The sequence below is a fragment of the Acartia tonsa genome, chromosome 6 (genome assembly GCF_053477335.1).
Source record: "Acartia tonsa isolate MP-2025a chromosome 6, ASM5347733v1, whole genome shotgun sequence".
NCBI lineage: Eukaryota > Metazoa > Arthropoda > Copepoda > Calanoida > Acartiidae > Acartia > Acartia tonsa.
In genome coordinates, this window is record NC_137265.1 from 4272651 (window position 1) to 4300123 (window position 27473).

The following is a 27473-nucleotide window of genomic DNA, read 5'->3' on the forward strand; positions in this document are numbered from 1 at the left end:
TAAAAAGCTTTAGTTCATTGATCTTCGTAGTAAAGTGGAAACCAGTTACTAATGGATCTTGTATTTTTTCTTCCTTAACAAAATATTCCCCAGCAATAAAAAAAGTATATGAATTTTTTTTTTTTTAAAAACCTTGACAGGAGAAATTTTATTTCATGTAAGCATGAAAAATATATGGTAATTATTATAATTAATTTCAAAGGGACAAAAATAATAGGTAAAAATTGTTTCTTATAATTTTTTCTAGAATAGTTTTGTATTCCATGAGTGTTTGTTTGTGTGTGTGTGTTAAAAAAATGTGTCCACAGGGTAAATACTTCATTGAGAATTAAACAAAGGTTTTAGTAATGAAAACAAATTTTAAAACGTAATATTTACCCTCATGATGCACTCTAAAGCAAAATGTTTTTAGGCTATTTGAAATTGAATAAAATAGTATATAATTTTAAAAAATAAACATTTAAATTATCATTTAAGATGCGTGCCAATGTAATAATCAATTAAACTTAAGAAAAAAAGTCAAAAAAAAGCCGATTTTGTTGTCAATTGGACCAATTATATGTTGAGTTGGCCACTAAACTTGCAATATCTACCTAAGGATTTTTTGAATTTTTAAATTTGGCATAGATACTTTAAAAGTATAGAATTGCACCTAAATTTTGAGCCCATATCATATTCAACCTATATTCGCCCTTTATAGTATAACAGTATTAATTCAAAACTCATCAAAAATATTCAAGTTGGATAATAATTGATTAAGTACACATATATATAAGAAGATTATTTCAAAATTACATTGGTAAAAAACAAGATTTTCACATACTGTGACATTCCCTTCATTCAGTCATCTTTTAAGTCTTCAAAAAATAATAGTGGATCACATTTAAATGTATTTGGCAGATTGAATAAAGAAGGGAGGGGCTGGGACAGTTTTATTAAAAACAGATTTAACACTTTTAGGTACAAGGGTCGCCAGAGGATGAATTAAGAATCATTTTCGACTGGTCCCTTACCTTGGTATTGCCCCTATAACTCAAGTCTAACATCCTGTTGTATTCTTAGCCCAATCATCAATAAAGCCTCCAGAAAAATAGTGTATCACATATAGGCAGACTGAATAAAGATGAGAGGGGCAGGTACAGGTGTTCTGATAGCAGACAGCTCTGACCCTGTTAGGTTTAAGAGTCGCTAGAGAATTAATGAAGGATCATTATCGACTGGTCCCTTACCTAGGTATTTACCCTGTAAAGCATAATAGAGCTGACTAATAGACAGAGCAGGAATGAAATTTATCCAGGGTCAAATAGAAATGTTATTATTTTTTCATATCCTAGTTTATAAATTTTGATTTTAAGCAAAAATTTCCTTTGAAAGGAAATAAATTCGAGTCGCTTTGAATTTAATGGAAGCTTTATTTTCAGTCTTGAATGAGAGATGAAAAATAAAACAAGTATAATTTCAATATTTTATACATTAATAAGGTTTCTGGTGAGCGTTTTTGGTACTCATACTAACAGCCAGCTTAAGTCAAAATTTTGTTCAGTATTTTGTAGAAATTCTGTAAAGTAGTTTGTAGTAAAGTTTGTGGTGATGGGACAGTCCAGATAAAATTACTGTCAGTTTTTCTCGAGCGGGTAGATTCTGGTCTTGATTACATAGTGTACATTCTGGAGACTATGGAGAGATTCTGTTTAATATTTGAGATATTAGCGTTAAAATAGTTATAGTTGTTTATAGATCTTAATGCGAATTCCCGGATATTTATTGGTAAAATAGAAACAGTCCATAATTTTTGCCATTTACTCTCTCTCTCCCTATGTCAAATTCTCTGATTTTTGCCCAGTCATACCTATTTAAATAAGACTTACACTTATTTATCCTCTGATCATTATTTGATAAGAAATAATGAAAATGTTTTGACTTTAATTTTTGCTTTAAAAATAGGGAACTGATTTTAGTTTGGGGTTTTGAAAGTTTACACCTATATATAGCAATATTGTGCTGAACAATCCCCAAAGTCTGAAATATTCCATGTAATTGAAATTGACCTTTGATTTGATGTTAAAGTTTCACATTATCAGTATTTAACAGGTCTCCAAAACAAATTAACTTTATATCATTTTCATAGCGCAACCATGTTGTTTCTGTTTCAAAAAATCTTTGATAGCAAATAAAGATTTGTTGTGAGTGAAATTAGTTTTTTAAATTTTTATTTAGACCCCTGACAAATTGTCTGAAAGGAGAATATTACACTAGCAAGGGACTTGTCACCTTCACCTTGTTTAAAAAGTAAGTATGGTAAATTATTAATTTTACATCTAGAATGGAACTCAAATTAAAAATTTTTAATTACCTAAATAATTTTTTCCATAAATTAAAATCAGATAAAGGGCTACTGAACCAAAAAATTAGTTATCCTAATAATCTTTTTAAATTCATACAGGATTTCCAAAATTATTATCATTTGATATCAAAAATTTCAGATAATTTATTATTATTATATATATTTATATAATAACATAACTAGCGGCTACGCCCCTAGAGACACCATGGAAACTGTCCCAATTTTGTATAACTTTTGCGGAACATGTTCCAGTTACGTCATATTTTTCTTTCCCGAAAAAGGGAAGGGGGAAAGAAAAAAAAGGGAAGGGGGGAAGAAAAAAGAGATGGGAAAAAAGGGGGTTTTCCCCATCTCTTTTGAAGAGATTTTCTTCCCCCCCTCTCTTTTTCGGGAAAGAAAAATATGACGTAACTGGAACATGTTCCGCAAAAGTTATACAAAATTGGGACAGTTTCCATGGTGTCCCCCTAGAGGCCTCTAGGTGCACTTGAGGAGGGGGAGTTTAATTCGATAACCAATTTTTTTATTTTAGATTTAAAAAGGAAAAGTAAAAAAAAATTGGAGAAGACTTTTTTTCTGGAGAGGCAACCATCCCCCCTCTCCTGTAAAGCACTATGCAAAGAAGAACCATATTTGTTCACAGCTTAGTGAGATCCTTCATTACAGACAGACAAATATCCTATTACTTTGATATAAGTAAATTGATCCATAAATAATTATTTAGTTGGGTTCGAGACTGTCCAGAATATCCAACTAGCACCACCACAATATTGAAAGATCCAAACTATGTCTATAGAGAACAAGGTAAAATTCAAATTATCATAATATTAAGCTTTCAAGGACAAAGGCAAACACCTACACCCTTAATACTTTGCTTATTAGGTATGGTACAAAATTTCAATATGAAAAGGTTTACCCCTCCTCTGATCTGAATGAAGAAAAAGTTTCCAGAAGGTTAAAGGGCGAATATAGGTTGAATATGATATGGGCTTAAAATTTAGGTGCAATTCTATACTTTCAGAATATCTATGCCAAATTTTAAAAATCAAAAAAAAAGTAGATATTGCAATTTTCGTGTTCACTTCAACATATAAAAAATCAGATGAACAACAAAATCGGCTTTTTTTATCCTTTATAATACTTTTTTTGACTATTTTGCTTAAGTTTGATTGGCATGCATCTTAAATGATAATTTAAATGTTTATTTTTTTAGATTATATACTTTTTTATTCAATTTTTAAAAAGCGTAAAAATAATTTGCGTATTTGTCCATCAGGAGTATTGGCTAGGGTAAATAATACGTTTGAAAGTTTATGTTCTGTACAAATATTATTAATTAATTCTGGATGATATAAATACCCCAAAGTATGCATTTTTTAACACACACGAAGACACACGAATCGGTTGCAAAATTTTCTTCAGAAAAAAATATAAGAAAAAAGTACTATATAATTTTCATACTGATATGAAATAAAATTTTTCCTGTAGAGGTTTTTTTTAAAATTTCATATAATTTATACTTTGGTGGGGAATATTGTTAAGGAAGTAAAAATCCAATTTACAAAAAAATACATTAATAACTGGTTTCCACATTTCATTTAATGAAAGCTTTTTAATTCAACCTTCCTAAGAATCCTTGTGTGATGCTAGGGTTTTTGGAGTTCTTAGGGAACCACACTAATTACATAAAATTATCTTCAGATGTCCAGGTTTTAAGCTATAACAGACTTATACAATTGAATATGTAAACATCTTTAAGTTATTTATAATCTATGGAATGGCACGTTTTTTTTGTGCCCATATCAAAATATATTTTCGCCCTTTAAAGGTTGCATCTCTCCTTTCTCAAATCTCCAACCTGATTTTATTTACGTGTATGTCCTTACAAAAACCACCTGTTATGTGCGTGTGTAGCTTCAGTTTGTTCTTTTGTTTCCTAGCCACCAGGGCCAGCTTAAGCTCTGTGCTTAAGTTCAAGTACTAAACCTGCTGTCTAATTGGATCTACTCTTTTTTACCTCACCCTCCCAGAGTATGTATGGCAGGTGTCCCAAATTAAGTCACCGTAACGAATAACACTCTCTGCCTAGGGCAAGGGCTGTACTGACACTATTAACGTGACTATTGATAATCCAAACTACTCATTTATCTCCCTCCTTACACAACTAAGTAGAATTGCATAAATTAATGGGGGCTTGAACTCTAAGTCTCACCACCAAGCATTACCACTGAGCTTCGGCGCCCCCCAAAATGTACAGTGCTGGATCTTTAAATCATTTTAGTGGTGCGCCAGATCGGGGTGAACTTTCCACCAATGAGAACACAGCATATTATGAAATGCCGCGCTGTGATAGAATGGCTCACCACTAAAATGAATTAAATATCCAGCTCAGGAAAGCAACAAACTAGCAGAAAATAGTTTTGTGGTCTTTAGTCAGAAACAGAAATATTGCTATTCTTTCTACCATGAATTAGATATTAATTTTGTTTTAGGAAATGATGGGTATTTAATACTTCGAACAGCAGATGAACCCTTCCATAATTATTACAAGGGTCCAGGATACATTGCTAAGTTTTCATGTGGGTGAGTAGTATTATACATACTTTAATTAATTTTGAGCATAACTTTTAATTCTCAGATTATTAGGAAATCATAGATATAAGAGACGTAGGGTTATAAAATACATTAACCCCCCCCCCCCCCCCCCTATCAATGGAGTCAGGGACGTCCAAGTGGGGGAGAGGGTAAAGGGGTGATTACCACCCAAATTTATTTTAACCCCCACCACCACCAAATAAAAAGCTTGAACATCCTTGAATGGAGTGATTATTATTTTAATTATACGAAAAAATCTACTATTTTTTTGCTAAAATACCTTCCAAATATTTGCTAAAAAATTCTTTGAAGTTTTAGTTTTATTTCATTTGTGGTTTGGGTTTTGTTGCAATCAGAGCAAGGATTTTAATGAGAGCAGATGGGTTTCCTAGAGATTTTATAGAGTTGCATATTAGTCTGTAAAAGATTAAATAAACTAATCCACGTATAGTTCAAATTAAAATGGTAATTTATATATAACTAATCTTGTATTAAAGGTTACATCACGAAATACTAAACAAGACAAACCCAATCCAAAGAGTTGAATGTTTAGCAAATCGTAGAGCAGACTTCAGAAACTTTTCTAAATGTTTCCCTGTGGAGTGCCCCACATATCCTGCGCCTACAACACAGGTATAAAACTGGTGCTTTTGTGTTTTATTTATTATTGAGTATTTTTTACTTTAGAATAATAAAAGTAAGTCTGACCAGTTTTTTTCTATATTTTTAATGCAAAAGGCATTAAATAAGGGACATAGCATTTTATCATGAAATTGGAACTTTAATGGGAAAGTTATCCTTGGTAACCTTTAACAATGCTATTTTAATTCTATTTTTTCTGATTTTAAATTTCAAGCAATTTGCATTCTATTTTGTTTAGTTATCTCTTATGATTGAAAATACTCCCACTCCACAGAAAGAAGAAATTGAAGCCCCCACCCTCAAAATATTGTTAATTATACTTACAGATGTTAAAATTTGTAAATTTTTAGTTTGCTAATCGTAGCTGGGTGACCTATGGTTTAAAATATCTTAATACTAGAGTTGTTTATAAATGCAAGGTAATATATACAAAAATTTACTCATTAATTTTAAAATATAATTTTTAAATTAAATGACCAACTGTTAATTTTGCTGTTAAGAATATATTTAAATAAGTAAATCCTAAACTTTTATCCATGATAGTTGTTAATAGTTTAAATTTCTTTTTCAAAACTTAGCTTCCTATATTCTGAGTTAATCAGAAACATACAAGTATATTATAGTTAGGAACAGTATTCAACACAACAAATCATACTCGAGCCCTGTTAGATATTTGTGATTTCAAAATTCCATCAAGCACTGAACCACTTTTTACATATAATGATGCTAACCCTGTTCCTGAGTGTATTCGTAAGTATTTAATAATAAACAATTCAAAAATCAAAACCATATTTTTAACCCCCGAGTTGCCGAATTCATGGGCTGAAAAAAATGGTTTCAATCTTATGATAGTACATTTTTATATTGTAGAAAAAAGGGTTATAATATGATGCTATACATAATTTTTCAGTATGGCTGAGAACCTGTTTTATTCCACTAGATATTAATCGGTTTTGAAGCAATAATAGAATTTTTTTACAGTATTGCTTTGAAACTGATTGATATCCACTGGATTAGAGCTGGTTATCAGCCATACTGAAAAATTATGTATATCATCATATTAGACAATTTTCCACAAATGTTTTAAAAATCTTAAAATTAAAACCAGTTTTGTCAGGTTGAGACTTCGGGGCTAGCAAAAATTTTAGATCTTATAATTTCTCATTTTAATATCTGCAGAAAGCTGTCTATAATACGATGTGATATACTATATAGTCAAATATTTTGAATTTTACTAAAAATATTTATGTTAAATACCTTAAAAATAATTTTGTTTTAGCGTGGTGTGAGACAAAGTTTCTACCTACGGCAGTAAATAGGGAAGTAATATCTGTTATTTTTTGTAGATATAAATAATTATCATCTAATACCCCAAGCATCCAAAACAACTTTCCAATTAAAATTTTAAAAGTTGTGATATCCAAAATAAACTTTATTAGAAAATGTGATGTATTTAATATTCAAAATAAATTTTGGGTCATTGAAAGAGACGAAGTTGCATTTTCACAGTAAGTTTTGAAAGGTTATTTTAGATTATTTTAGGTAAGTGTTAATTATTGCCCCGCAGGATTAGAAAATAGGCCCCTAGAAATAGGAGAAAAGCTACTGTGAAAATGTGCCGAAACCCGAAACTTCGTTTTCTTTCCATGAACTTTTCTTGACTCAAACAGAAATTTAAAGTTCAAACGTGTTGCTAAAGTCAAACATACACAAATTCACATTTCCCGTTATTTGTCCTAATTTTATCTGTCTAGGTAAAAAAAAAAAATTTTAATAATTTAATTCATACACAATATTGTAAATAAGTTGAAAAAAACTATTCAAAACTATTTTAAGGAGCGCTTATGAATATGAAAGGTCTTTGAATGATATTGGTCAAGTTGCCACTCTAAAGTGCAATAAGGGTTATATATTTCCAGGTTAGTTGTATTTCTTAATCTATATCAAAGCAGTGATGTGAATATTAGGAGAAACATGTAAATATATATGTATAGTGTATACAGGATGTGAAATCCAAGGGTTGATTGTCTGAAATCAAAGGATTGGTTGTCTGCAATGCTGCGTCAAGAAACTACCATTAGTCAATTAAAATTTATACTGGCCTGCTATTGGTAATTTAGTCTGTGTATTGGCCTATAATTGGTCATTTGTATTGTATGGCGTCAATGTTTATTTTCTAGTTTAGTCTAGTCATGTCAATAGATTCAAGTTAAAATTTTAAGCTCTAAACATTAGTAATATATTTCCAAAATATGGGTATCCTACTGTCAAAATATGAATTGAAATAAACAAAATTGACAAAAAGAAAATTTAGCTTCAGAACTTAAATATTCAAACCTAATATTTAGCTGAGGAAGGGGCTATATCAATAACAACTCCAGAGCCACCAACAACTACATCAACTACAACTACAACAACAACAACTACAGCAACATCTGCTGTGTCTAGTGCTAGTGCAAGAAGGCGCAAACGCCAAGGTATGGTATTAAAATAAGAATTCATTCATTCTCAATTTGTACTTTGATATTTCAGATGGTGTTATTTCTACAACTGGAAGCACTGTGACAAAATCATTAGGTAAGATAAAAAAGTATAATTCTTTATATTATATGTTATAATTATACAAGGATCATCATGCTAAGTTTGTAAACGATAGGACAATTCTAACATACCAAAGTTGTTTAGAAGAGCTATCTTTTACATAGTGTGATTGATTCTTCACTCTCATTCTTTTATTAATAATCTTACACTTGTTGAGGAGAAAAGTAAGGATGAGAAACTAAAAAAACTTTATTACCAAAGTATTTAGATATCTAACATATTATCAAATAGAAACTTTCTATTTTGGATAACTAAATAACCACTGAAAGATTTATAAACACTTCCAATTGCTTCTCTGTTTAGAGGATATGTTGAGAACAGAAAGAAAATTTGAATGTGTAACATGGCAGGATGGAACAGCAGCTTACTGGAAATATGACTATGCTGTACCCTCTGCTTGCTACAGTAAGAAATTATTAAGATCATAGGGATGTTTTATCTTCAGAAAATTATTTTGCCTCTAAGTTTTTGTGAGAACGCCTTGGCTAACTCAGACACAACCTATTATCATGCACATCTTAGACTTCCGGACAAGTGTCATGGAACCAAAGAATTGGCTGTCAACAATAGTTTATATTTTAGGGCCTTTGGTCCTTCTCTAGGGTTCTGGCTCTACATTGCTAAAAACAATCACTTGGGGTATTAATATATATAATTCCTACAAGATAACCTAAGGTCAACACAAATGGGTTCAATAAGAAAAAAAATAAATGTTCAGATATCTAAAGAAAAAAATCCATGCTCTAATATTTAGTTGTGAACTGTTCAGCACCAATAATAATGGATATATTGTCAAACAGAACTGATATCCAAACAATGGGCTGGGATCAAACTACAACAAAATATGGAACAAAATTGAAGTATTTTCAATATTTACAAAAAATTTAAAAGCAATAATCTAATTTTTTAATTATTTCTTTGATTGTTTAGTAACTGCATGGTAATTTTATCTACAGGGACTTTTTACAATATTTCTTTGTTTTACCCAATTGCTTTGTAATATGATTGGTAAAAAAAGACTAATGATTTGGTACTTTTAACAAAATTCAACTGTAATTAAGTTTCACCTGCAAAGAGAGAGGTCAGGAATTTGAATTAACACCATCCAACTTTACAACAACTTACACTATTACATGTCAACAAGATGATCTGGGTCATCCTTTCTGGTCATCAGATACAATACCTGATTGTCACTGTAATTCTTATTTTATTTAGGCTTTTTATTACTTAGATCCATAGCTTTAGTAAATAGAGTAATGCCATCTACTACTGAGTTAGGTTTATTTGTTTAAAAGTCTTAGCTAAGAATGACTGTAGGGAAGATAATTCTCCAAATATCAATAAAGGCACAAAAATTCTCAAAATATTCAGGAATAGATTGTTAACAATCTTATTCTTATTTTTTTTAATATTCTAATATAAAAACATAACAATAATTTTCTAAATGTTGAATAATTCAGGGGCTAATTGTTTGATACCACCAGAACCTGATGCTTCCCATAATTTAAAGTTGGTTGGATGGTACATAGGAAGTGGAGGAGGTCAGAATTTTAATATCACTGAATAAAATCTAAAACAAAATTATTTTACATGTTCACTGTTCAGATTATGTAAAGTTGAATTAAAGGAAAAAAATATTTTAATTTTCAAGTATACAAATTAATAATATATTTTCGTATTTAAAGGTGGTAGTTATAGTAGAGGTGATTGGGACACTTGGTCAAACTCTAAACTTCCTAGACATGGAGACAACATCACATTTGTGTAATGACATTTATTGATTTCAAACTATTAGGTTATTTTAAATGTCTGTATTCCATACCAGAACTGTTATAATTCCAGTAAGCAATAATATATACTTTTTATCTTTTTAATAGTTGTGACGCAGGAGGAATTAATAAGTTTGAGCATGACTTCACACAAGATCAACTAGATGTAACTTGTGATGTTAATAATACCTTCACTTCTGTGGAGTGGCCAACATGCGTTAGAAGTAAGTCCGCAGTTTCTCTCAGAATGCAAAGTTGAGCAAAAAAACCCATCACTCTTATTTTGAAATACATTGTATATTAGGGGAGAGGGGTGAATTTGGTGACTTTTTTGTGAGTTAAAATTTAAATTTTAGGTCAGATTAGGTTAAGTTATAGTGGGTACAGGGTAGCCACACAGTGCTAGAGCAACTCAGGCACAGACGATACTAATTTTTGCTAAAAGAAATGAAAATAAAGGTTCTGAGGGTTTTTTGTTTACTAAGCAATTTGAATCATTTAAATTAAAAAAACACAAAGAAAATTATTTATTTATATTGATTAAAATATTTTTTTCTTTGTCATCAGCAAAATATTGTGATCCACATGAATTGGAAACTGAAGTCATTGGCACTTATACTCCTATAGATGAAAAAGTTGAATATAGAAAAGATACTAGGCAAGTTATATCTATTATAAATACCTAACAAATTTTAGATTTTTGTTTACTTTTTAAGTTAAATATTTTGTAATAATATTGTTTTTAGTTGGTATTGCAAAGACAGAAGACTTCAGATTAAAGGACAAGATGGAGATCCACAAGATAGTCTTCCTGGAACTTGTCTTTGGTCCAAAGCTTTTACTGTCACCCCTGAGAATCTTGGGTAAGTTTTTTATTAATTTTTTCAGTCATATCACGCCATTCTTTTTAGATTGACATAGTTCTATTTCTGGTCTGATCAATTGTCAAAGATTCACGATTCTACATTTATGTTATATTATTATTTGTTTAAAGCAAATGATTTTACAACATAATAAAATTATCTAGTTGTGTTGTAGCATATTGTACAAATGCTACTGTTGACCCTTTGGTAGATGGAGTCGACTATGGCAAAGCTATTCATGCTAACTCAACAGAATATAAATTCCAACCTCATGAAAGGGTGTTAATTGGAGAAACACTTACATATACTTGCAAGGATGGTTACTACAGGTAGTAAGACCATTATCAACTTAATTATTCAATAAATAATTGTCATGCAATTATGAAATTCTAAAAAAATTCAAATTATTTCAGAAATAGTGAAGTAAACAAAAAAGAAGAAGCTGATAAAACAACAGTAATTTCATGCCTTGAAACTGGTTATTTTCAATATCCAGGTTATCCATATATAATCTATTTTAGTGATGCTAAGTAGCCTCTAAGATAAATGTATCTAATATATATTTAAAGATTCCTGGGATCCCTGTGTAGAAGACATACTTTGTGAAGATCCTAGTACATTGGATTATCTTATTCAAACCAAGGTACTAAGCAAAAGTTTTTGTTCAAAGGGAATATCTAACAATTTTAAGGACATTTTAAATAAATACATTTTTATTTTCTATATTGTTATGCTTAAAATTTTAGCCAGAAAACTTGACCTATGAATCAACTATATCTTACAAATGCAAGGTAAATTATATAATAACAGAAAGAAAAAGAACTGGTATTGCACCAGCATTTTCAGTTTAAGAAATGCAAATTTTGATGTTTTGAAAATGTAAGAAATATAGGTATTGAGGCTGTATTAAAATCTTATTATTACAGCCCCTTAAAAGGGACAATGCCAACAACTTACATAAAAACAGAGTTTTATGCTGTAAATAATAATATTATAGGAAATTTAATATTTTACTGTAACTAGGATAAAAGAATGTACATAAAAGAAGGGGATGCTGGATCCTTACAGCCATCTGTTGAAACGAATTGCAGGTGGAAAAAAACATATCCCATCAATATTCAACAATTAAAGGTATTTGTGGCTTTTAATATAAACAAGGCTCAAAATGTTAAGTAAAAAATAGAACAGTGAAAATACTAACATATAAAATTTATTATTTCCTGAAATAGTGTAGCATTCATCATTGTGGACATCCCAACCTGGAAGATGGTAGCCACCCGCATCCTGATCCAAAATATAATTTGAACCTTGAAGTTACTCCCCAAGTTACAGCTGCTCATGTTCCTTTTGCTGACAGGAAAATTATTATCTGGATATTATAGATAATCTTTATAACCTGAAAAGTTTTCCTAATAAATTTAGTAAACAATATTAATCAAATTTTAATCATTCAAGCTATCTAATTAAAAAATTTTTATTGTTTTTGTACATATATTTAACAAATTTTTTTGTACACCAAAAAATTTCCAGATAAAAGATATCAAATAATTCTTTCTTCCAGTGTTGTGTATAAATGTAAGCCTAACCACTTCATTGAAAATAATGAAATTGATCCTACTAAAACAGAAGTTAAGGTATGTGAAAATCTAGTGAAAATAAAATAAACTACATTTTCCCAGAGAAATATAATCTCTTCTAAAGCAAGAAAATTATGTTTCCCCTTTAGATGTACAATATACAAGAACAAAATAACTTAATGAGTAATTTCACAACTAAAATCATTTGATTATCATATTATTAGGTACAATGTTTGACAAATGAAGGTATATATGGAGTCCCAGCTGCCTGGCCAAATTGTACTGAAACAGTTTTATGTGAACCACCTCCATCACCAACTATTAATGGGTCCATTACCTGGCTTAACAATCAAAATGAGGTAGTTAATGTACAATTATCTACTTTTAAAACCTTAATTCTATAAAACTAATTATTTTATTTCATTAGAATATTTATAACACAACCATTGAGTATAGATGTACAAATGGGTCACAATTTGATGTAGATTTAGATAACAACGGAGAGACTATTATGATTTCAACAAGGTAGATAATAATGTTTTTGTTCATTGGTTAACTTTTTCAAAATAAAATCTTTATTTTTCTAGATGTCAATGGAACAAGAAATGGTATCCATACAAGGATATCCTTCCAGAATGTAAAATAACACACTGTGTAAACCCCTTTAACATTCCAGAAGACTCTTTTCTTCAGGTTTGCAGATATAATTTAGGCATTTTTTTTTACTTACTATAAAATGATAATATGCTGTTTTTCTAAAGCAAAGACAGTTTGCAATCCCTTGATATTATGATAAAGAAACTTGTAGATATAATGGAATAATACATCATATTTTGTGAATTTATACTATTCTTAAATAGGAAAAAACCTCAGAATGGACAAAGATTGGGATGGTAAAATGGTATGAATGCAAGAATAAGCTTAATGGCCAGCACACTATGTACTTTGAAAAGGATAGATCTAGTTCAGAGTTCTCTGTGTTATGCAAGGTAAACAATTAACACTATATATATATTCACTCAAGTTAAATAAGCGTAACAGGACCATTTGACAATACATGGGTGCCAATATTTTAAATCAAAATTGGAGAATTTGGTTGATTAAGTGTCTACAGAGTTTAATATGTTTTAAAAAACTAATAAAAGTAAATTTTTAAAAAGTCAGTGAAAAGAAGTTTTAAATTGTATTTTTATATAAAGATATTATCATTAGATTTTATTAAATGTATTATAAATCTACAGGAAGATGGAACATATGAATTTACAAATGTAAGAGAAAATTGGCCAACCTGTTTAGAGGATATACAATGTGATATACCTCCTCCTGTACCAACTAATGAAGAATATACTCTTAAAAAGGTAAGAAAGTATATGTATACTATTATCATTAAAGCAAAGTTGATCTACTAATCATGTATTAGCTATGTAATAACTAAGCTATGAGCACATATATTAACAGCACAACATTTTAATCAACTGAGCTACAAGTATTTGTGTACTCCCATACTTTCATTTTGTTATTTTTTTAAACAGAAATATAGTTTATTATTTTATATTATTTATGCAATACCACAATGACATATTATTGTTTATAGGATGATGGATATGTTCATATTCACTACTATAAATATCCTCTTCCTGAAACTGCTTTAGAAAAGAATCTAACATCTGAGTATAATCATACAACATTCAGCAGAAACTATGATGCTTCATTGACGTAAGATTTTTATTAGCATTGCAGAACCATATATAAAAATTGATTGGTGGAAAATATGATACTTCTGGAAAATACTCTTAGATTAAAAACAAGTTTTATGGGGTTACAATCATCAGTGTAGGTGGTTGTTAATGAAAAAAATAGCTTTAAGTTAATTTTCTGGTCACTCTATACCCCTTTAAAAATAGAGCTCCTAAATACTGTAGGTGTTGTCACTAGCAAATTATATTTTAATTAGATATGGTTGTGGTGCAGCTAGAGAGTTTATAAATCCAGATGGAACTTTTCACCCAATTCAGAAAATGAAATGTCAGTGGAACAGAGAATGGTTCCCTGCAATCAATAATCTCCCTGTAAGTATTATTTTCAGGGGCTGTGATTCTGCTAATTATTTCCATTTGAATTTTTGATATTTTAGTAGAGTAATGTTGGTTATAACTAAAGGGAAGTGAGTAAGAAGAGGGAAAGGAAGTAATTGTTGTGGGGAAATTTTAGAATTGTTAGTCAGAATCCTGTTCCCTTGTCCCTGAATACTACAAAGTGATTGAATAAGGTTTAGAAACAATGTACATATGTATTTGTGTTAAAATAACACAGAAAAACATGACATTGAAAATTTATGCTAGGATTGTGAATGGGTTGCTTGCCTGCGGCCTCCAGAACCACCAGAAGGGACAAATCTTGTGCTTTTGGACTGGCAAGGAGAGGTCGTACCTTTTGGTGGTTTAGCAAGGTATAAAGTAACTTAATATTTTTTTTTAATTTGAATCTCTGATGCATTTTGTCTGTTGTGAAGTAATAAGCTTATTTAAATATCATTTTTGTAGATATGCTTGCAAGAGAGATATGTTCTTTGAAAAAGATCCGTCAATTCTGGAAGTTAATTATGTATGTCAGGATGGCTCAGATGGATCAAGGAACAGTTTATTCATAAGAAATATATGTAAATTCTCAAGAAAATTCTTTATAAACAAATAACAGGATTATAGATAATGTAAAGTCTTATTGAGATGCATCTTTTATTTGAATGAAAATATAAAACTATAGTTTTGATTTATTATGTAGACTTTTTCATTTACTTCAAACATTAACTTTGCTGCTTAAAAATCTGATAATAAAAATTTAAAGAAATATGTTAATATGAATATATTTGTTTAATAGAAGGGGATTTTTTAACACACCATCAGATCCAACCAGTTGGCCCAGGTGCCTTTCAGGTAAGTTGATAAAAGCTTTGATAAGATTAAAGGCACTGCTCTCTTGAAAAGGATCAAGACATCCAGGACTAGCTTAATTCTAATACAATATTTTTGGATAACTTGATTAGATAAAAAAAAATAAAAAAGACTAGAATAGTTATTTTCACATTGTATTATAAACAGTTTTCTGTGGATATAAAATTTACAATCTAGGGGCTAAAAAACAGGTTTTAATCTCATGATTTTACAATTATATATTCGTAGAAAACTGGATATAATACAATGCTAGACATAGTTTTTATATAGATGATAACCAGTTCTAATCTACCAGACATTTATTGGTTTCAAATGAATACAAGAATAGTTATTTCTTTCATCGTATTATAAACCGCTTTCCGCAGATATAGAATGTACAATTATAAGATTAAATAAGTCTCGAGTTGCCAAAGGCACGGGCTAAAAAAACTAGTTTTAATCTTATGATTGTACATTTCTATATTTGTAGAAAGCTGGATATAATACGATGATAGACATAGTTTTTTCGTATGGATGAGAACCGGTTCCTATCCACCAGATTCGAATGAATACAAGAAAATCAATTACAATTTTCAGCTCCATTGTGCCCAAAACCACCAGAAGTACCCTTTGAGGGTATAATAGAGAACAATCCAGTTGAAATTGGTTATCCTGACCAACACAATTGTGTTGTTGATGGAATGGTAATGTACATCTATTCATTCAGATTATTATCTGCTTTATTTGATTTGTACAACAAATAAAATATATTGTTGTTTAGGAGCAAGAAATAAAATGCTTTTCTTTTTTGAATATTTATGCGAAGTTTGCATATTTTGGAAGATATAAACAACTGAACAAAAAGCTTATTTGCAATGGAAAACTAGGTAATTTAACTACTTCACCAAGCATAACTTGTTAACCTTTCTTTGAATTTACTTTGCCTTTGTACTTGTACTATACCTTACTAAACATAAACTAACCTAAAATGAATTTTTCCATAATCATGAATATGCACCTTTAGAAATGTATTCTGTATATCATCCATGCATTTGAAATATATAAATATTAACATATTAATCTAGAAAATGACCCAAGAGGAGGACCAGAAGATGAATGTATTAATACAGATATTCTACAAGTTATTAGGCAGAATTGTCATGGAAAGGTAACTAGTTTTTAGGAATTATAATGTCATTCATAATATCCCAAAGATAACTTGGGCTCTCATTTTACCACCAAGTTTTACTAAAGCCAAGAAAAGAAAAAATAGTGGATCATTTAAATGTGCAGTTAATTGTTTTATTTTCCTTATTTTTGCCCCCAAGAAAATTGGGGTATAGTCCTTTCCACGACATCCCTCCATAAGATAAGGAGCGATTCTTCATATTTTTCACAGTAGCTTTTCTCCTATTTCTAGCCCCTGCAGGGGGCTCTAACCCTGCGGGGCCAATTACCTAACCCTGTGGGGCAATCACCTAACACAATATAACCTAACCTAACCTAAAATAACCTATAAAAAGCCATTTTAAAAAAACGAAGAATCGCTCCTTATGGAGGGATGTCGTGGAAAGGACTTTACCCGAAAATTGTATAAAAAAATATTCTACAAACAAAAACAAAATTTGGGTTACCCAAATTCTCTCTTTGGGTAAAGTCCAAAGTAGCTAGAGGCACTGTCTTTTCTTGTGAAGAGTAAAAGTTTGATTTTGACTAATTGTATGACTTTAATCTTGTTCATGCAATTAATTAGAAGTGCCTGATTATTAGTCTACACATTATCCCTAATCCTAATCCTGTTAGTTTTCCTGTAGTTATTATGACATACTGAAACATCCAACACCAAAGAAATTTCAAGATCTATAAAATTTCTACTTTTAGAGCTCCTGTAAACAAACTTTTCAATCTTGGGAATATCCATTAGATATCTTTTGTGAGCGATATAGAAGAGAAATAAATGTGACTTACATTTGTAGTGAGTATTTTTCTTTGCAAAGTTGATTTACATACAATTCTTACATGCTTTTAACCTGTCTTTTTAAAGCACAAAGAATATTTTTTTTTACTGTGTTTCCATAGTTTTCTATAGTTGGATATTATACAAATGTGACATTGTTATTATTTCTTATTTGCTCATTTCTTTTTCTTAAAGTATTAAATTTTTTTTTTTTAGTCCAATGTAATGATTGGTCAAGTTTACTGCATGATGAGTTTACTTGCATAAGTGAGTCTCTGATTAAAAATGAGTGGTTATCTTTAGAGGCTTTAGCAAATTCAACAGGATTGTCTCAGATATTTTTGTTTAACAATTATAAAAAAATATTGCAAGGTGTCAAATATTCAAATAGATGAGGAAAATAATTATCATTAAAGGATTTAAAGGAAGCTTGCAAGAAATACACTGATATAACTGGTAAACTGCTGTCAAGTAGACCCAATACTCAAAATTTAAAGCCTTCAGCTTCAACAACAAAAAGATATAGACATTTCAAAGATTGGTGTATTTCTTGCAGGCTTCCTTAGATGGGAAATTATATCACCATCTTTAGTTAGTCGTGGGATCTTTTGTTTTCAATCTCATATGGAATAATCTAATAAGCATTTTTCATGAAAATGTAAATGAGACACAGTTGTGCAGATGAAGAATTGAGAACTTTGTTGACAACAACCTTATCAAGGAAATTAACTCATAGTATTGGGGATATTGCAGCAAGGTATATAGAAGGTTCTCTTATATAATTCACAAATATATTAGTTTTTATGAATTAAAACTTGTTCAGTACAATAATGAGTAACATATAGACTATCCAAATGTGAGTTTTTTTTTATTTGTTGAAAGACACTAAACACTAAAATTTTTAAGACCTGTTTTGGATGGATCTGGTAGCTTGTGTGGGTTGTCAGCAATATATTGGTCACTTTTTGATACTGTCAAATCTAAATCTCAGCTTCTTAAAATGAACTATAAAGAAATGAGACTAACTATATTCCAAGAGCTAGGAGTTATACCAGGTTAATTTTATATTTTAAATTTTATCAGCAATAATCAAGAAAACAAAACATGTAATTTTTTTCACCAAAACTTGTAACAATGAATTTTTAACTTTATTTTTTTTAAAATAACACTATCCTTGTGATAAGATGAGGGTCTGACTGACAAAGAGTTGCTGCAACAGTATCATGAATGTAAGAAATTTTTTAAAACATAATTTTGATTTGGGTAATTTCTCTAATATAAGCAAATATAATTATCTAGATTAAAAAAAAATAATCTCACCCAAATTCTAGTTGCTTGCACAAGTGGAAATAGCTCTTTGATAAAGAAAAGAGATGTTGGAGTAATATCAGGTCAACAGTTTACTTTTTTCTGATTATTGGTTTTATTTGATTATACTTTATTTCTTTTAAGAATTATGTACAAACTTAGATATAATTGTGATTTTTGAAGTTGAATATAGGTTAAATCTTTAAAGTGCTCCTAGAAATCTCGTTGGATGTAGCTGCTAGTTTTACTATATGTCAGACTGTATTTATTTATGGACCTTCAATACTATTCATTGTGTTAAGACTTTTTTTTTATTTACAGAATCAGAAAAATCATTGGAATCACTGAAAAGAGTGGCTCGGAATATTGATCCTGTAACATCAACAGATGTAGAAACTCCAGAAGAAATAGAACAAAGATCCTATGGTTCTGTTCTGACGTATGTATTAATACTTTAACAATTTACAGGGGTGTATATTTTCCAACTAAGATGAATTTCTTTCCCTCCTCTCCTTCCTTATCTCTTTCAACATGTATCAAAACAATACACCTAAAAAATTTGTATATAAAAATATTTTTGAATATTAACTCTTTGATTGCTAATAAATTTTAGTTACAAGTGTGGAAAAGGCAGACAGTTTTTACCTCCAGGAACATGATAGCTTTCCATTATTATTCAGTTCAAACCTAAGTTAAACTTTAATAATCTTTTAAAATAGGATAATCTTGAAAATTATAAAAGCTGAATGTGAATGCCTTAGATGGTGACAGATTAATTGACACTTATGAGAACAGGACCATTCAGTGCAACTGGAACCAAACTTGGACAGTCTATGATACTCTAGATAATTGTGTCTGGGTTGCATGTCTTTACCCACCAACAGTAATTTCATTTGTAAAACCTAATATTAGAAATTGAAATTTTTTAATGAGGAAAAAGCAAAGTATACAACCTAATTAAACATTCTACTTAGATTTAAAACATTTTAATAGGTCATTTAGAAACTGCAAACTTTTATATACAGGGTGAGTCAGAAAAAACTGAGTTTTCCGATTATCTGATACAACCAGTAGGAATATGGAAAAAACAATTATAGGTTTTGTTTTCTATAAAAATATACATTAAAGTTAGAAAAGGTGTTTTTGAATATCTCTGAAAACAACGGCGCTCTTTAAAGCACAAAGATTTCAAAAAGTGTGTGTGATGACTTTTTCGGCCATTATTTTGTACTTTTTAGGTAGATTTATTTATAATAAAAAATGTCTACCATTCTAAAAAGATAAACAAACATATTTTTTGATTATTAAAATTTTTACTCAACAGATTGTAAATATTTAACATCTTAAAAATACAATTTATTTAAATTAAGTTATCACATTATAAATCAAACGTTTTGTTGTAATCTATTGTTAAGATTTAATACCCCATGACCAGAAAACCAGCTCATGACCGGGAATATTTTATCTTGTTACCTAAATTCCTCCCCCCTCCCCCTGAATTTCCTCTATCTCCGCCCCCTTTTGACAAATTATACTTGTGTGTTATTATCCATCATAATAACTTCATTTAAATAGGGTAAGGTTTCTGAAAGGCATTTTTATTTTAAAAATTCAAACCTTCATAACTTTTTTATCTTAAGAGATTTTTTTGTCAAATAAAAAGGTTTTTTTTCTTTCTACTATAAGCTACATTATTATAAAAGATTCTTTTAAACCACATGCATCACAATCAAGAAATATGAAAAAATGACAAATTGCAGTATTCTAAAAATGCTTTTGTGAGGAGCCAAAAAGCATTTCCCTTTAAAACTCATTAAAGTACTTTTCTTAGACCTTTTTCTAAATAAATATTGGAATTTTAAGATTTTATTATACAAAATAGAGGAGTTATTTCAATTTTTCTTGATCAACATTTTTCACACAAGGCATTTTTTGACACCATACACCTATCATAGAGGCCGCATTTTTGGAGATAATGAAAAACACCTTTTACAAGTTTGATGTGCTTTTGTACAGAGAACAAGGTCATGTGATTATTTTTTCTGTATTCCTTCCGGTTATTTCTGAAAATCAAAAAACTCAGTTTTTTCTGACTCACCCTGTATATTAATCTAATTTTGAAATATTTTGTTTCAAGCAATAATTCTAAAAAACAGTACTAATTAATGTTTCAAATAAAGGATACTTACAAAGTTTAGCAATAATTTTTGTATAATAACAAATATATAAAAAATTAAGGCTCCGAAGGGTCACAATTTGGTGGGAAGTTTGGCATTGGAGGAAACGCAGTATGGAGAAGCTACTAACTATACATGCAGCTCTAACCACCTTTTCTTTGAACATGACAAGGAATTTACTTCTTTTAAAGAAAGCCTGCAAGAAATACCACGCTTTAACTGCTGAAAGACTGCCACAAGTAGACCAAATACCCCAAATTTGAAGCCTTTAGCTTATATAACAAAGTTTACTTAAATGAAGTTAAAATAATATTTTGTTGGGTTTCAAAAGTTCTTCAAACAGTTATGTAAATACTTATGTTTGGAAATAAATTGGAAAAGAGTGGAATGCATAAAAACATTTTTCTCTAAATGTCTTAAAGGGAGATGACACAGTAGAGGGTACTAAAATTGTGGATCGAAATAAAAAAAAGTAATCTAAAAAAGGATCTGAAAGCTTATGATGTATTTTGTCAAAATGATGGAACATTCTTAGAACCAGAAATATGGCCAAAATGTGTAGCAAGTATGTATAATGCTAATGCTTACTAAAACACAATTTAATTTATCAACTCCCTCTCTTTGAGAAGATTTTTGTCAACAGCAGTTAATATAAATTTTTCAAATATAAATGTTATAATTTTATGATAAAAATTACAGTTATTTGATATTGATTTGTAGGTGTAAACTGTGGAGAGCCTCCAGCCAGACCTGGACCAGGAACCTGGGAGTGGAATGGCAACTACAGCTACAAAACACAAATATCTTACACTTGTGGACCATATGGAAAATTTTGTTACAGTAATGGAAAGTGTGTTAAAGAAGTAATAGGTGAGTTTTGCTTATTTTCTGATTTATAATCTATAAAACATTGGTTACGTCATGGAAAAGATTAATGTTCCCCTCAGGTTTTTCCAATGTATAACTACCCTAAAGGTTTTTATACAAATCATAAATAGAAACTAAGTCAATTTTGTTAAAGGACATAAATTCAGACCTATAACAATAGTAATATCATACTTAATAATGCCAAATATAGCCAAATCTTTAGTAGAATTAGAATTTAAACTTCTTATTTCTAGTTGAATGTGGATGGAACAAGAATTGGGTTCCAGCTGAATTACCAAAGTGTTTAGCCACTGCTTGCCCAAATATTCCTGTCCCTCCAAAGAAACTTCAACTAATCAATAGTCCAGATGAAAAAAATAACATGACTTTCTCTACAGGTAAAGAGGAATGAACATTAGGTTATCTAACGCCTTTGTTAAGTCCAATGTACTAAATATAACAAAATAGAGTATATTAATAAATTTAATTTTAATGAAAGAGTTCCAAAGATATAATCCATCAATACCCATGAAAATACCATTTCCTGGACCAAGTCAATGTGTTAGAGGACAAAAGCTGATGCTGATTGGAACAATACTAGACAATAATCAGGTGAGAACATTTGAAAGTGATAAAACATTACTCAATTAATTTATTATATAGATTATAACTTTAATTTTTTTTTAGGCTGTAGAGATTGTTTTAAAAGCAACTGATGAAAATGAAGCATTTCATGCCCACATTGATATTCTTACTGAACAAATATCTTTGTGGTCACAATTTGAGGTAGGAATATTTTGTTTGCAAGGTCTATATTCATAAGTGTTAAGCTGTTTGTTCATTACAATTTTTGTAAGGGTAGAACTGCTTAGTTCGTAATTTTCATAGTATCTATGAACTTTTTCTTTTGGACATTTTACTAAAAATACACGAGGGTATCAGCCTTTTCATTCATTATATTTTTCAAAAAGATTACTAAACTTTAATTACTATTTTGATAATTTAAAATTAATATTTTTCAGGGAGAAAAATTAAACATGCAAAGTGACAATGGTACCACAATAGATTTTGGAGAAACTGTTATGATAAGGTAATATGATTATTAGTCCCTTTTATGGCAACTCCTCTTAAGGGTCTTTTTGTCGTATTTCACAGTAGCTTTTCCCCTATTTCTAGCCCCTGTGCGGGGAGCTCTAACCTTTCAGGGCCAATTGCCAAAGCCTGACGGACAATCCCCTAACTTTACTTAACCTAACTTAACATAAGAAGACCTACTGTGAAAATACGATGAAACAACCCTAAAGAGGCTTTGCCAGGAAAGGGACTATAACCATTTTTTTTTCAATTAAAATGTGTTTTTTTTTAAATCTTTATTTCTAATGCATCATACCTGGTTCAGTTTACTTTGTGATGAAGATGGTTTCTCTTTACAATTGAACTCCGACCCCTCCTACCCTCATGTTCTGCATGTTCTTCCTATGGAAAATATTACACATCTCCTGGTTTCTGGAGGCATTTCTCTCAGGTCAGATTTAATTTATCATAGTCCTGTAAAGATATCAGTGTGTTGGTAAAGATCTTTTATTAGATTTACATATAAGGTATTTAGACTATCCTTCTTTAAGGCAGTTATTTGAATAAAAGATAAGTACTAGTTTGAAGACGGATCAGATACAAAATCTGGAGAATCCACTATTTTTAATCCTTTTATAGAAACAACCAGCGTTTGTGAAAGATCTTGTTATTGCTGAACTGATATGATCCTCCTTTATAAGTATGTTGGGGGAGGGTATCTCCACCAACCCAAAAGAAATTGCCAATAAAAAAAATTATGTATTTCACAATATTTTTTTACTTTTCAGCCGCAAGTAATAATTATTTTTTTTAGATTGAATGTTTTTTTTTCTAAAATAATAATGTTTCAGTTGTACTCCTAAGTTTTTATATTATTATCTATCTATTCTTAGTTTTGGTGGATTTGTAGATAAGAGTATGGAACCAGCGCCTCCTATTGGCTTCAATATTACCTATAAATGTCCTGATGGTAAGTTATTAAACAAAATAATGCTATCTGCGACATCATTGGGAAAGTGGGACATACTCGGCTGCTTTTAAGGATAGGAGGCTAAAATTTTTGTGAAAATACATAAAACAGTTAGGTATACATTATATGACTTGCTTGAAAATTCTATGAAATGTACAATTAAGATAATATGTTACAAAGCTTTTGACTCAAAATATTTATAAATTGTACATGTCTTTCAATAAAAAGTTTAAACTTTTTGCAGGAATGGTGTTTGATGCTGATTGGTTGGCAACTCCATTTATAATGATGACATGTCAGGTACAGATATTATAGTATGCCTGTCTTTTACATTAAATGCATGATAGTAAAAGGTGGTCTTTCCTTCTGTTCAGTAGTTCATGCACTCTGTTAAAATCTATAAATAATATTATTTCATCAAATTGGAAATTTATCCTCTATGAATATTTTTAGGTAGTTATATTTTCTGAACTTTGAATTTTCTAATTACTACCTTTTAGCAATAATATTATTTTACCTAAAGAACAAGTAATTTATAAAAATCTTTCCACATACAATTTTTAAAGCTTATAACTAAAAAGCATTACATCTTGATTTCATTTGAATTTTTTTTGTTACAGACTTCTGGTACTTTTGATGAGCCTGAAGATTGGGACAAATATCGATGTGTTGTTCGTAAGTACTTGAAACAATAGTTGCTGCTTCCCTAGCATCTGGGAGCTCTTTATTTGCAAGGGATGGGCAAAAAAATAGCATAAAACCAACCTTATGAGAAGCTAGAAATCAATAGTTCTAGTCCTTAGCAAGATCATAAGAGACAAACAAAAGACTACTTACTTCTTTATAGAATACTAGCGGCTTCGCCCCTAGCCTCTAGGGGCTTTGCCCCAAGAGGTATAATTACATCTTCTATTACTTACCCAGCACGCTTGGTTTTTTATTAAATGAATAAGTTAGGGTACAATGTTTGGCACTTTCGATATAAGTAAATGATAATAAAAAACCCATAGAATGCGATAATAACTTCAGAAAAATCGAAGAAAATAGTTTTAATACTTAATTAACGTTTTTAAGTTTTTCTTCAAAAAGTTTAGATAAGATGCCTTTAAAAGTCGTCTATGATTTTGTCAGGGATAAAAATGTAACTTTAAAATAAGAATTACAACATATTTTTTCAATTAGTACAAAGTAAAATTTTGAACATTTTATTGATCAGTATTTTTTTTTAAATGTGAAGTAGAAACCTGAATATTTTATCATGAAAATTGTGTTATGATTTGATTGTCTGCTAGATTACAAGAAAAAAGATACTGACAGTACTTGTTGGTTCTTTAAAAATAATTAGGTAGATTACTTTCAGAACCCCTCTTTTTGCAACGTTATTTCAATAGAACAGAGCCGTAGTCTTAGTGTACTCAATATCTAGACAGCCAACCATTGTTTTAGAATTGTTCAATTTTTTTAACTTCTGATAAAAACAGAATTAATGGTATTTTTGTAAATATTATACCTCCAAGAAATGGCTATACTTCCCAATCATATGTTGTGTGATATTTAAGAGGAATTATTTTGATATAATGTCATTAAAATATTCGTTAAAAAAAGTGCTATTCTAGCTTATACTTTACATTTTAATGTGTATGATAATTCAAATAAAAGATAATGAAGATTCATATTATATTTAATTGTTATAATTATAAAGAAAAACCTGGAAACAGTAAAAAACTGACTTTATTTTATTGACGTAGGGAAAATTTTGTCAAATATTTGAATAAAAAAACACTATAAAACAAAATAAATTATTTTTAATATAGTCACAAAAAGGCTTAATGAGTTTAGGAAATATTTCATTTACTAATCATGTCATTTAAACTCTATTACACAGAATACATTGTAAAAAGATGTTCTCGTTTTAATTTTAAGTAATTTGAAATGCATTTTAATACCTTTTAATGATTTATTTTTTGAAACATCTTTTTATAAAATGTTATTGATTTTTGAAGTTATATGTTAAAATGTTTTTAAATTTTGTTAACATTTTGTTTTAAATGTAGAAAATTGGTAATTCTAAACATTCAAAAAATGATTTTATTAAATTTTCATCACTTAAATTGCATGTTTGATGAAATTTTCAACTGATAATTCAAGAAAAATCGTTTAAGTTTTATTATATTTTACTTTGAAATGTTAAAAAAATATAATTATTGTCAAAAATGTGGAAGTTATACTTTCCTCAAAAAAAGACCTAAAACATGCAAATTAACACGTGTAATGAGATTTTTTTTCTTTCAGGTTTAATTTTAAGTAATTATTGATATTTTTTGTAAAAAGGATTTTATATAAAAAGTTTTAAAACTCGAGTTATGTAGTGGTTCTAAAAAAGGTTGCGAATTTATGCAATTTTCTTGCAAAAAAAATTTTCTAGGATTTTAAAAATAGCAAAGGGTGTTATTAGACGTACTTACAGATACAATTGCAAAGTCATTTTGGCCAAACACTAAAATAAAGTTTTGACATCTGAGGGTCCAACCGTGCCAGCAGAACGGATCACAAATTTTCGCACCTACCCAGCAGGAAAACATTTTCGGGATTAAATAACGAATTCGCAAAATTCGTAAAAAAATAAAAAGAAAAAAAAATAGCGATTAAATTACGAATTTGCAAAATTCGTAAAAAAAAAAAAATTGGAAGGAGGATTTTTTTTGTTTTTGGGGGGGTTGGGGGTGTCCTACCCCCCAAGAAAATAGCTTAATACCACCGCAGGACCAATTGGTATGTACCCTGAAGAGTAGAATCCGATTGGTTCAGTGGTTACCGAGATCTTAAGCTTCAGACAGACGGACGGACAGACAGACAGACATCAAGCTACTTTGTCAATCTCTGTGCTGTAATTATTCTTTTTTCCAATCCCAATTTCTTATCAACTTATTTTCATTACATATATTTCATTACTTTTAAAACTTTTTAATTATTCTTATTTCAGCTACTACAACTGAATGTTTTGATTGTACAAGTAAGTCCTTTTATTTTATATATTTAGAACCAGAACTATTAATAGCAGCTAGGAGTATTTTAGTATGTAAACTCTAATCTCTTATACTATACTTTAACGATTGCCTCTAACATCTACAAAATAAGGGGTGGGGGGTTTAGTTTTGCCAATGTTTGTTTATTACTTGAGGTAAGGTTAGGATAGGTTGTATTTGGTTTTAACACTAAACCCTATTGGACTCCCTAGTGAGAAAAGGTGGTTGCATAATCTAATTTTTATCACAAGTGTTTTAAAAACTCAAAAAGCGAATCTTAATTCAAAAAGCACTAAACTTTTTTCATAGCAGAAACCTTTCGTTATCAAAATTACAAATGATTAAACCTCGCTTCGAAGTTTCAATTATTTGTAACTTAACAAGGACAATATTTCCCAAAGACAAAAATAGCCTTTAATAATATGATCTTTAATATAAGTTTTACAAAAATGCAACACTAATGAGATAAAAGTTATAATTGCTTTGTAATATAATTATTTTATAAGTTTGTTATTGATCTGTGATGAAATAATGTAAAACATTTGTAAAAATTTTATTAAAATACCATAATAATGTTGTTTATAAATTTACTAGTTTTTCTTTACTAAAAAAGCTTCTCTATAAGCAATTTTGTCCATTACTATACTTAATACAGAAGTTTTTTACTTGTTCCAAACTTGTTCTTAAGGCAGGAATATTTTCCTATCTCCTATTTTTTCTATACATTTATTTTATGGAATCAATTAGTTTAAATCTCATTTTTAAAATTTTAT

The 27473-nt window shown here is 29.6% G+C and overlaps 4 protein-coding genes across 4 annotated transcripts; all 4 read left to right on the forward strand.

Moving 5' to 3' along the window:
* The first annotated feature begins 1123 nt into the window (after positions 1–1123).
* On the forward strand, positions 1124–6870 carry LOC145321489 (uncharacterized). The gene is made up of 8 exons (XM_080162909.1): positions 1124–1176; positions 2218–2289; positions 3069–3148; positions 4837–4927; positions 5437–5572; positions 5932–6000; positions 6205–6335; positions 6861–6870. The coding sequence occupies exons 1-8, from the start codon at positions 1124–1126 to the stop codon at positions 6868–6870; spliced, it is 642 nt and encodes a 213-aa protein (XP_080019035.1).
* Positions 6871–7396: 526 nt separating this feature from the next.
* Positions 7397–12196, forward strand: LOC145321491 (uncharacterized). The gene is made up of 17 exons (XM_080162910.1): positions 7397–7500; positions 7930–8058; positions 8114–8158; positions 8486–8587; positions 8937–9042; positions 9244–9377; positions 9643–9723; positions 9868–9946; positions 10060–10175; positions 10519–10609; positions 10698–10814; positions 10979–11143; positions 11228–11310; positions 11384–11457; positions 11561–11605; positions 11838–11945; positions 12044–12196. Exons 4-17 carry the CDS (start codon positions 8491–8493, stop codon positions 12194–12196), a joined length of 1449 nt encoding a protein of 482 aa, XP_080019036.1. The 5' UTR covers positions 7397–7500; positions 7930–8058; positions 8114–8158; positions 8486–8490.
* Positions 12197–12371: 175 nt separating this feature from the next.
* On the forward strand, positions 12372–15085 carry LOC145321509 (uncharacterized). The gene is made up of 10 exons (XM_080162921.1): positions 12372–12448; positions 12616–12750; positions 12819–12916; positions 12979–13084; positions 13252–13380; positions 13633–13749; positions 13986–14107; positions 14346–14460; positions 14734–14840; positions 14935–15085. The coding sequence occupies exons 3-10, from the start codon at positions 12903–12905 to the stop codon at positions 15083–15085; spliced, it is 861 nt and encodes a 286-aa protein (XP_080019047.1). The 5' UTR covers positions 12372–12448; positions 12616–12750; positions 12819–12902.
* Positions 15086–15272: 187 nt separating this feature from the next.
* Positions 15273–27114, forward strand: LOC145323230 (uncharacterized). Its single transcript, XM_080165673.1, has 25 exons — positions 15273–15324; positions 15919–16025; positions 16103–16208; positions 16407–16489; positions 17203–17296; positions 17495–17599; positions 17957–18035; positions 18185–18333; positions 18463–18507; positions 18610–18669; positions 18908–19025; positions 19200–19235; positions 19346–19469; positions 20825–20932; positions 21247–21328; positions 21484–21633; positions 21885–22028; positions 22130–22242; positions 22318–22416; positions 22653–22720; positions 23030–23155; positions 23598–23674; positions 23919–23974; positions 24295–24349; positions 26658–27114. Exons 2-25 carry the CDS (start codon positions 16023–16025, stop codon positions 26762–26764), a joined length of 2187 nt encoding a protein of 728 aa, XP_080021799.1. The 5' UTR covers positions 15273–15324; positions 15919–16022; the 3' UTR covers positions 26765–27114.
* The last annotated feature ends 359 nt before the right edge of the window (positions 27115–27473 follow it).

Excerpts from the sequence above, each read along its gene's own strand:
- LOC145321489 (XM_080162909.1), top strand. The coding sequence starts at position 1,124 with ATGAGAGGGGCAGGTACAGGTGTTCTGATAGCAGACAGCTCTGACCCT. Across the intron at positions 3,149-4,836 it reads CTATGTCTATAGAGAACAAG|GAAATGATGGGTATTTAATA; the intron begins GTAAAATTCAAA and ends ATTTTGTTTTAG. Across the intron at positions 4,928-5,436 it reads ATTGCTAAGTTTTCATGTGG|GTTACATCACGAAATACTAA; the intron begins GTGAGTAGTATT and ends CTTGTATTAAAG.
- LOC145321491 (XM_080162910.1), top strand. The coding sequence starts at position 8,491 with ATGTTGAGAACAGAAAGAAAATTTGAATGTGTAACATGGCAGGATGGA. Across the intron at positions 9,947-10,059 it reads GGAGACAACATCACATTTGT|TTGTGACGCAGGAGGAATTA; the intron begins GTAATGACATTT and ends TCTTTTTAATAG. Across the intron at positions 11,946-12,043 it reads TCAATATTCAACAATTAAAG|TGTAGCATTCATCATTGTGG; the intron begins GTATTTGTGGCT and ends TTCCTGAAATAG.
- LOC145321509 (XM_080162921.1), top strand. Across the intron at positions 13,085-13,251 it reads CAGAAGACTCTTTTCTTCAG|GAAAAAACCTCAGAATGGAC; the intron begins GTTTGCAGATAT and ends ATTCTTAAATAG. Across the intron at positions 14,461-14,733 it reads CTGCAATCAATAATCTCCCT|GATTGTGAATGGGTTGCTTG; the intron begins GTAAGTATTATT and ends AATTTATGCTAG.
- LOC145323230 (XM_080165673.1), top strand. Across the intron at positions 19,236-19,345 it reads GGCAGACAGTTTTTACCTCC|AGATGGTGACAGATTAATTG; the intron begins AGGAACATGATA and ends TGTGAATGCCTT. Across the intron at positions 24,350-26,657 it reads CAAATATCGATGTGTTGTTC|CTACTACAACTGAATGTTTT; the intron begins GTAAGTACTTGA and ends TTCTTATTTCAG.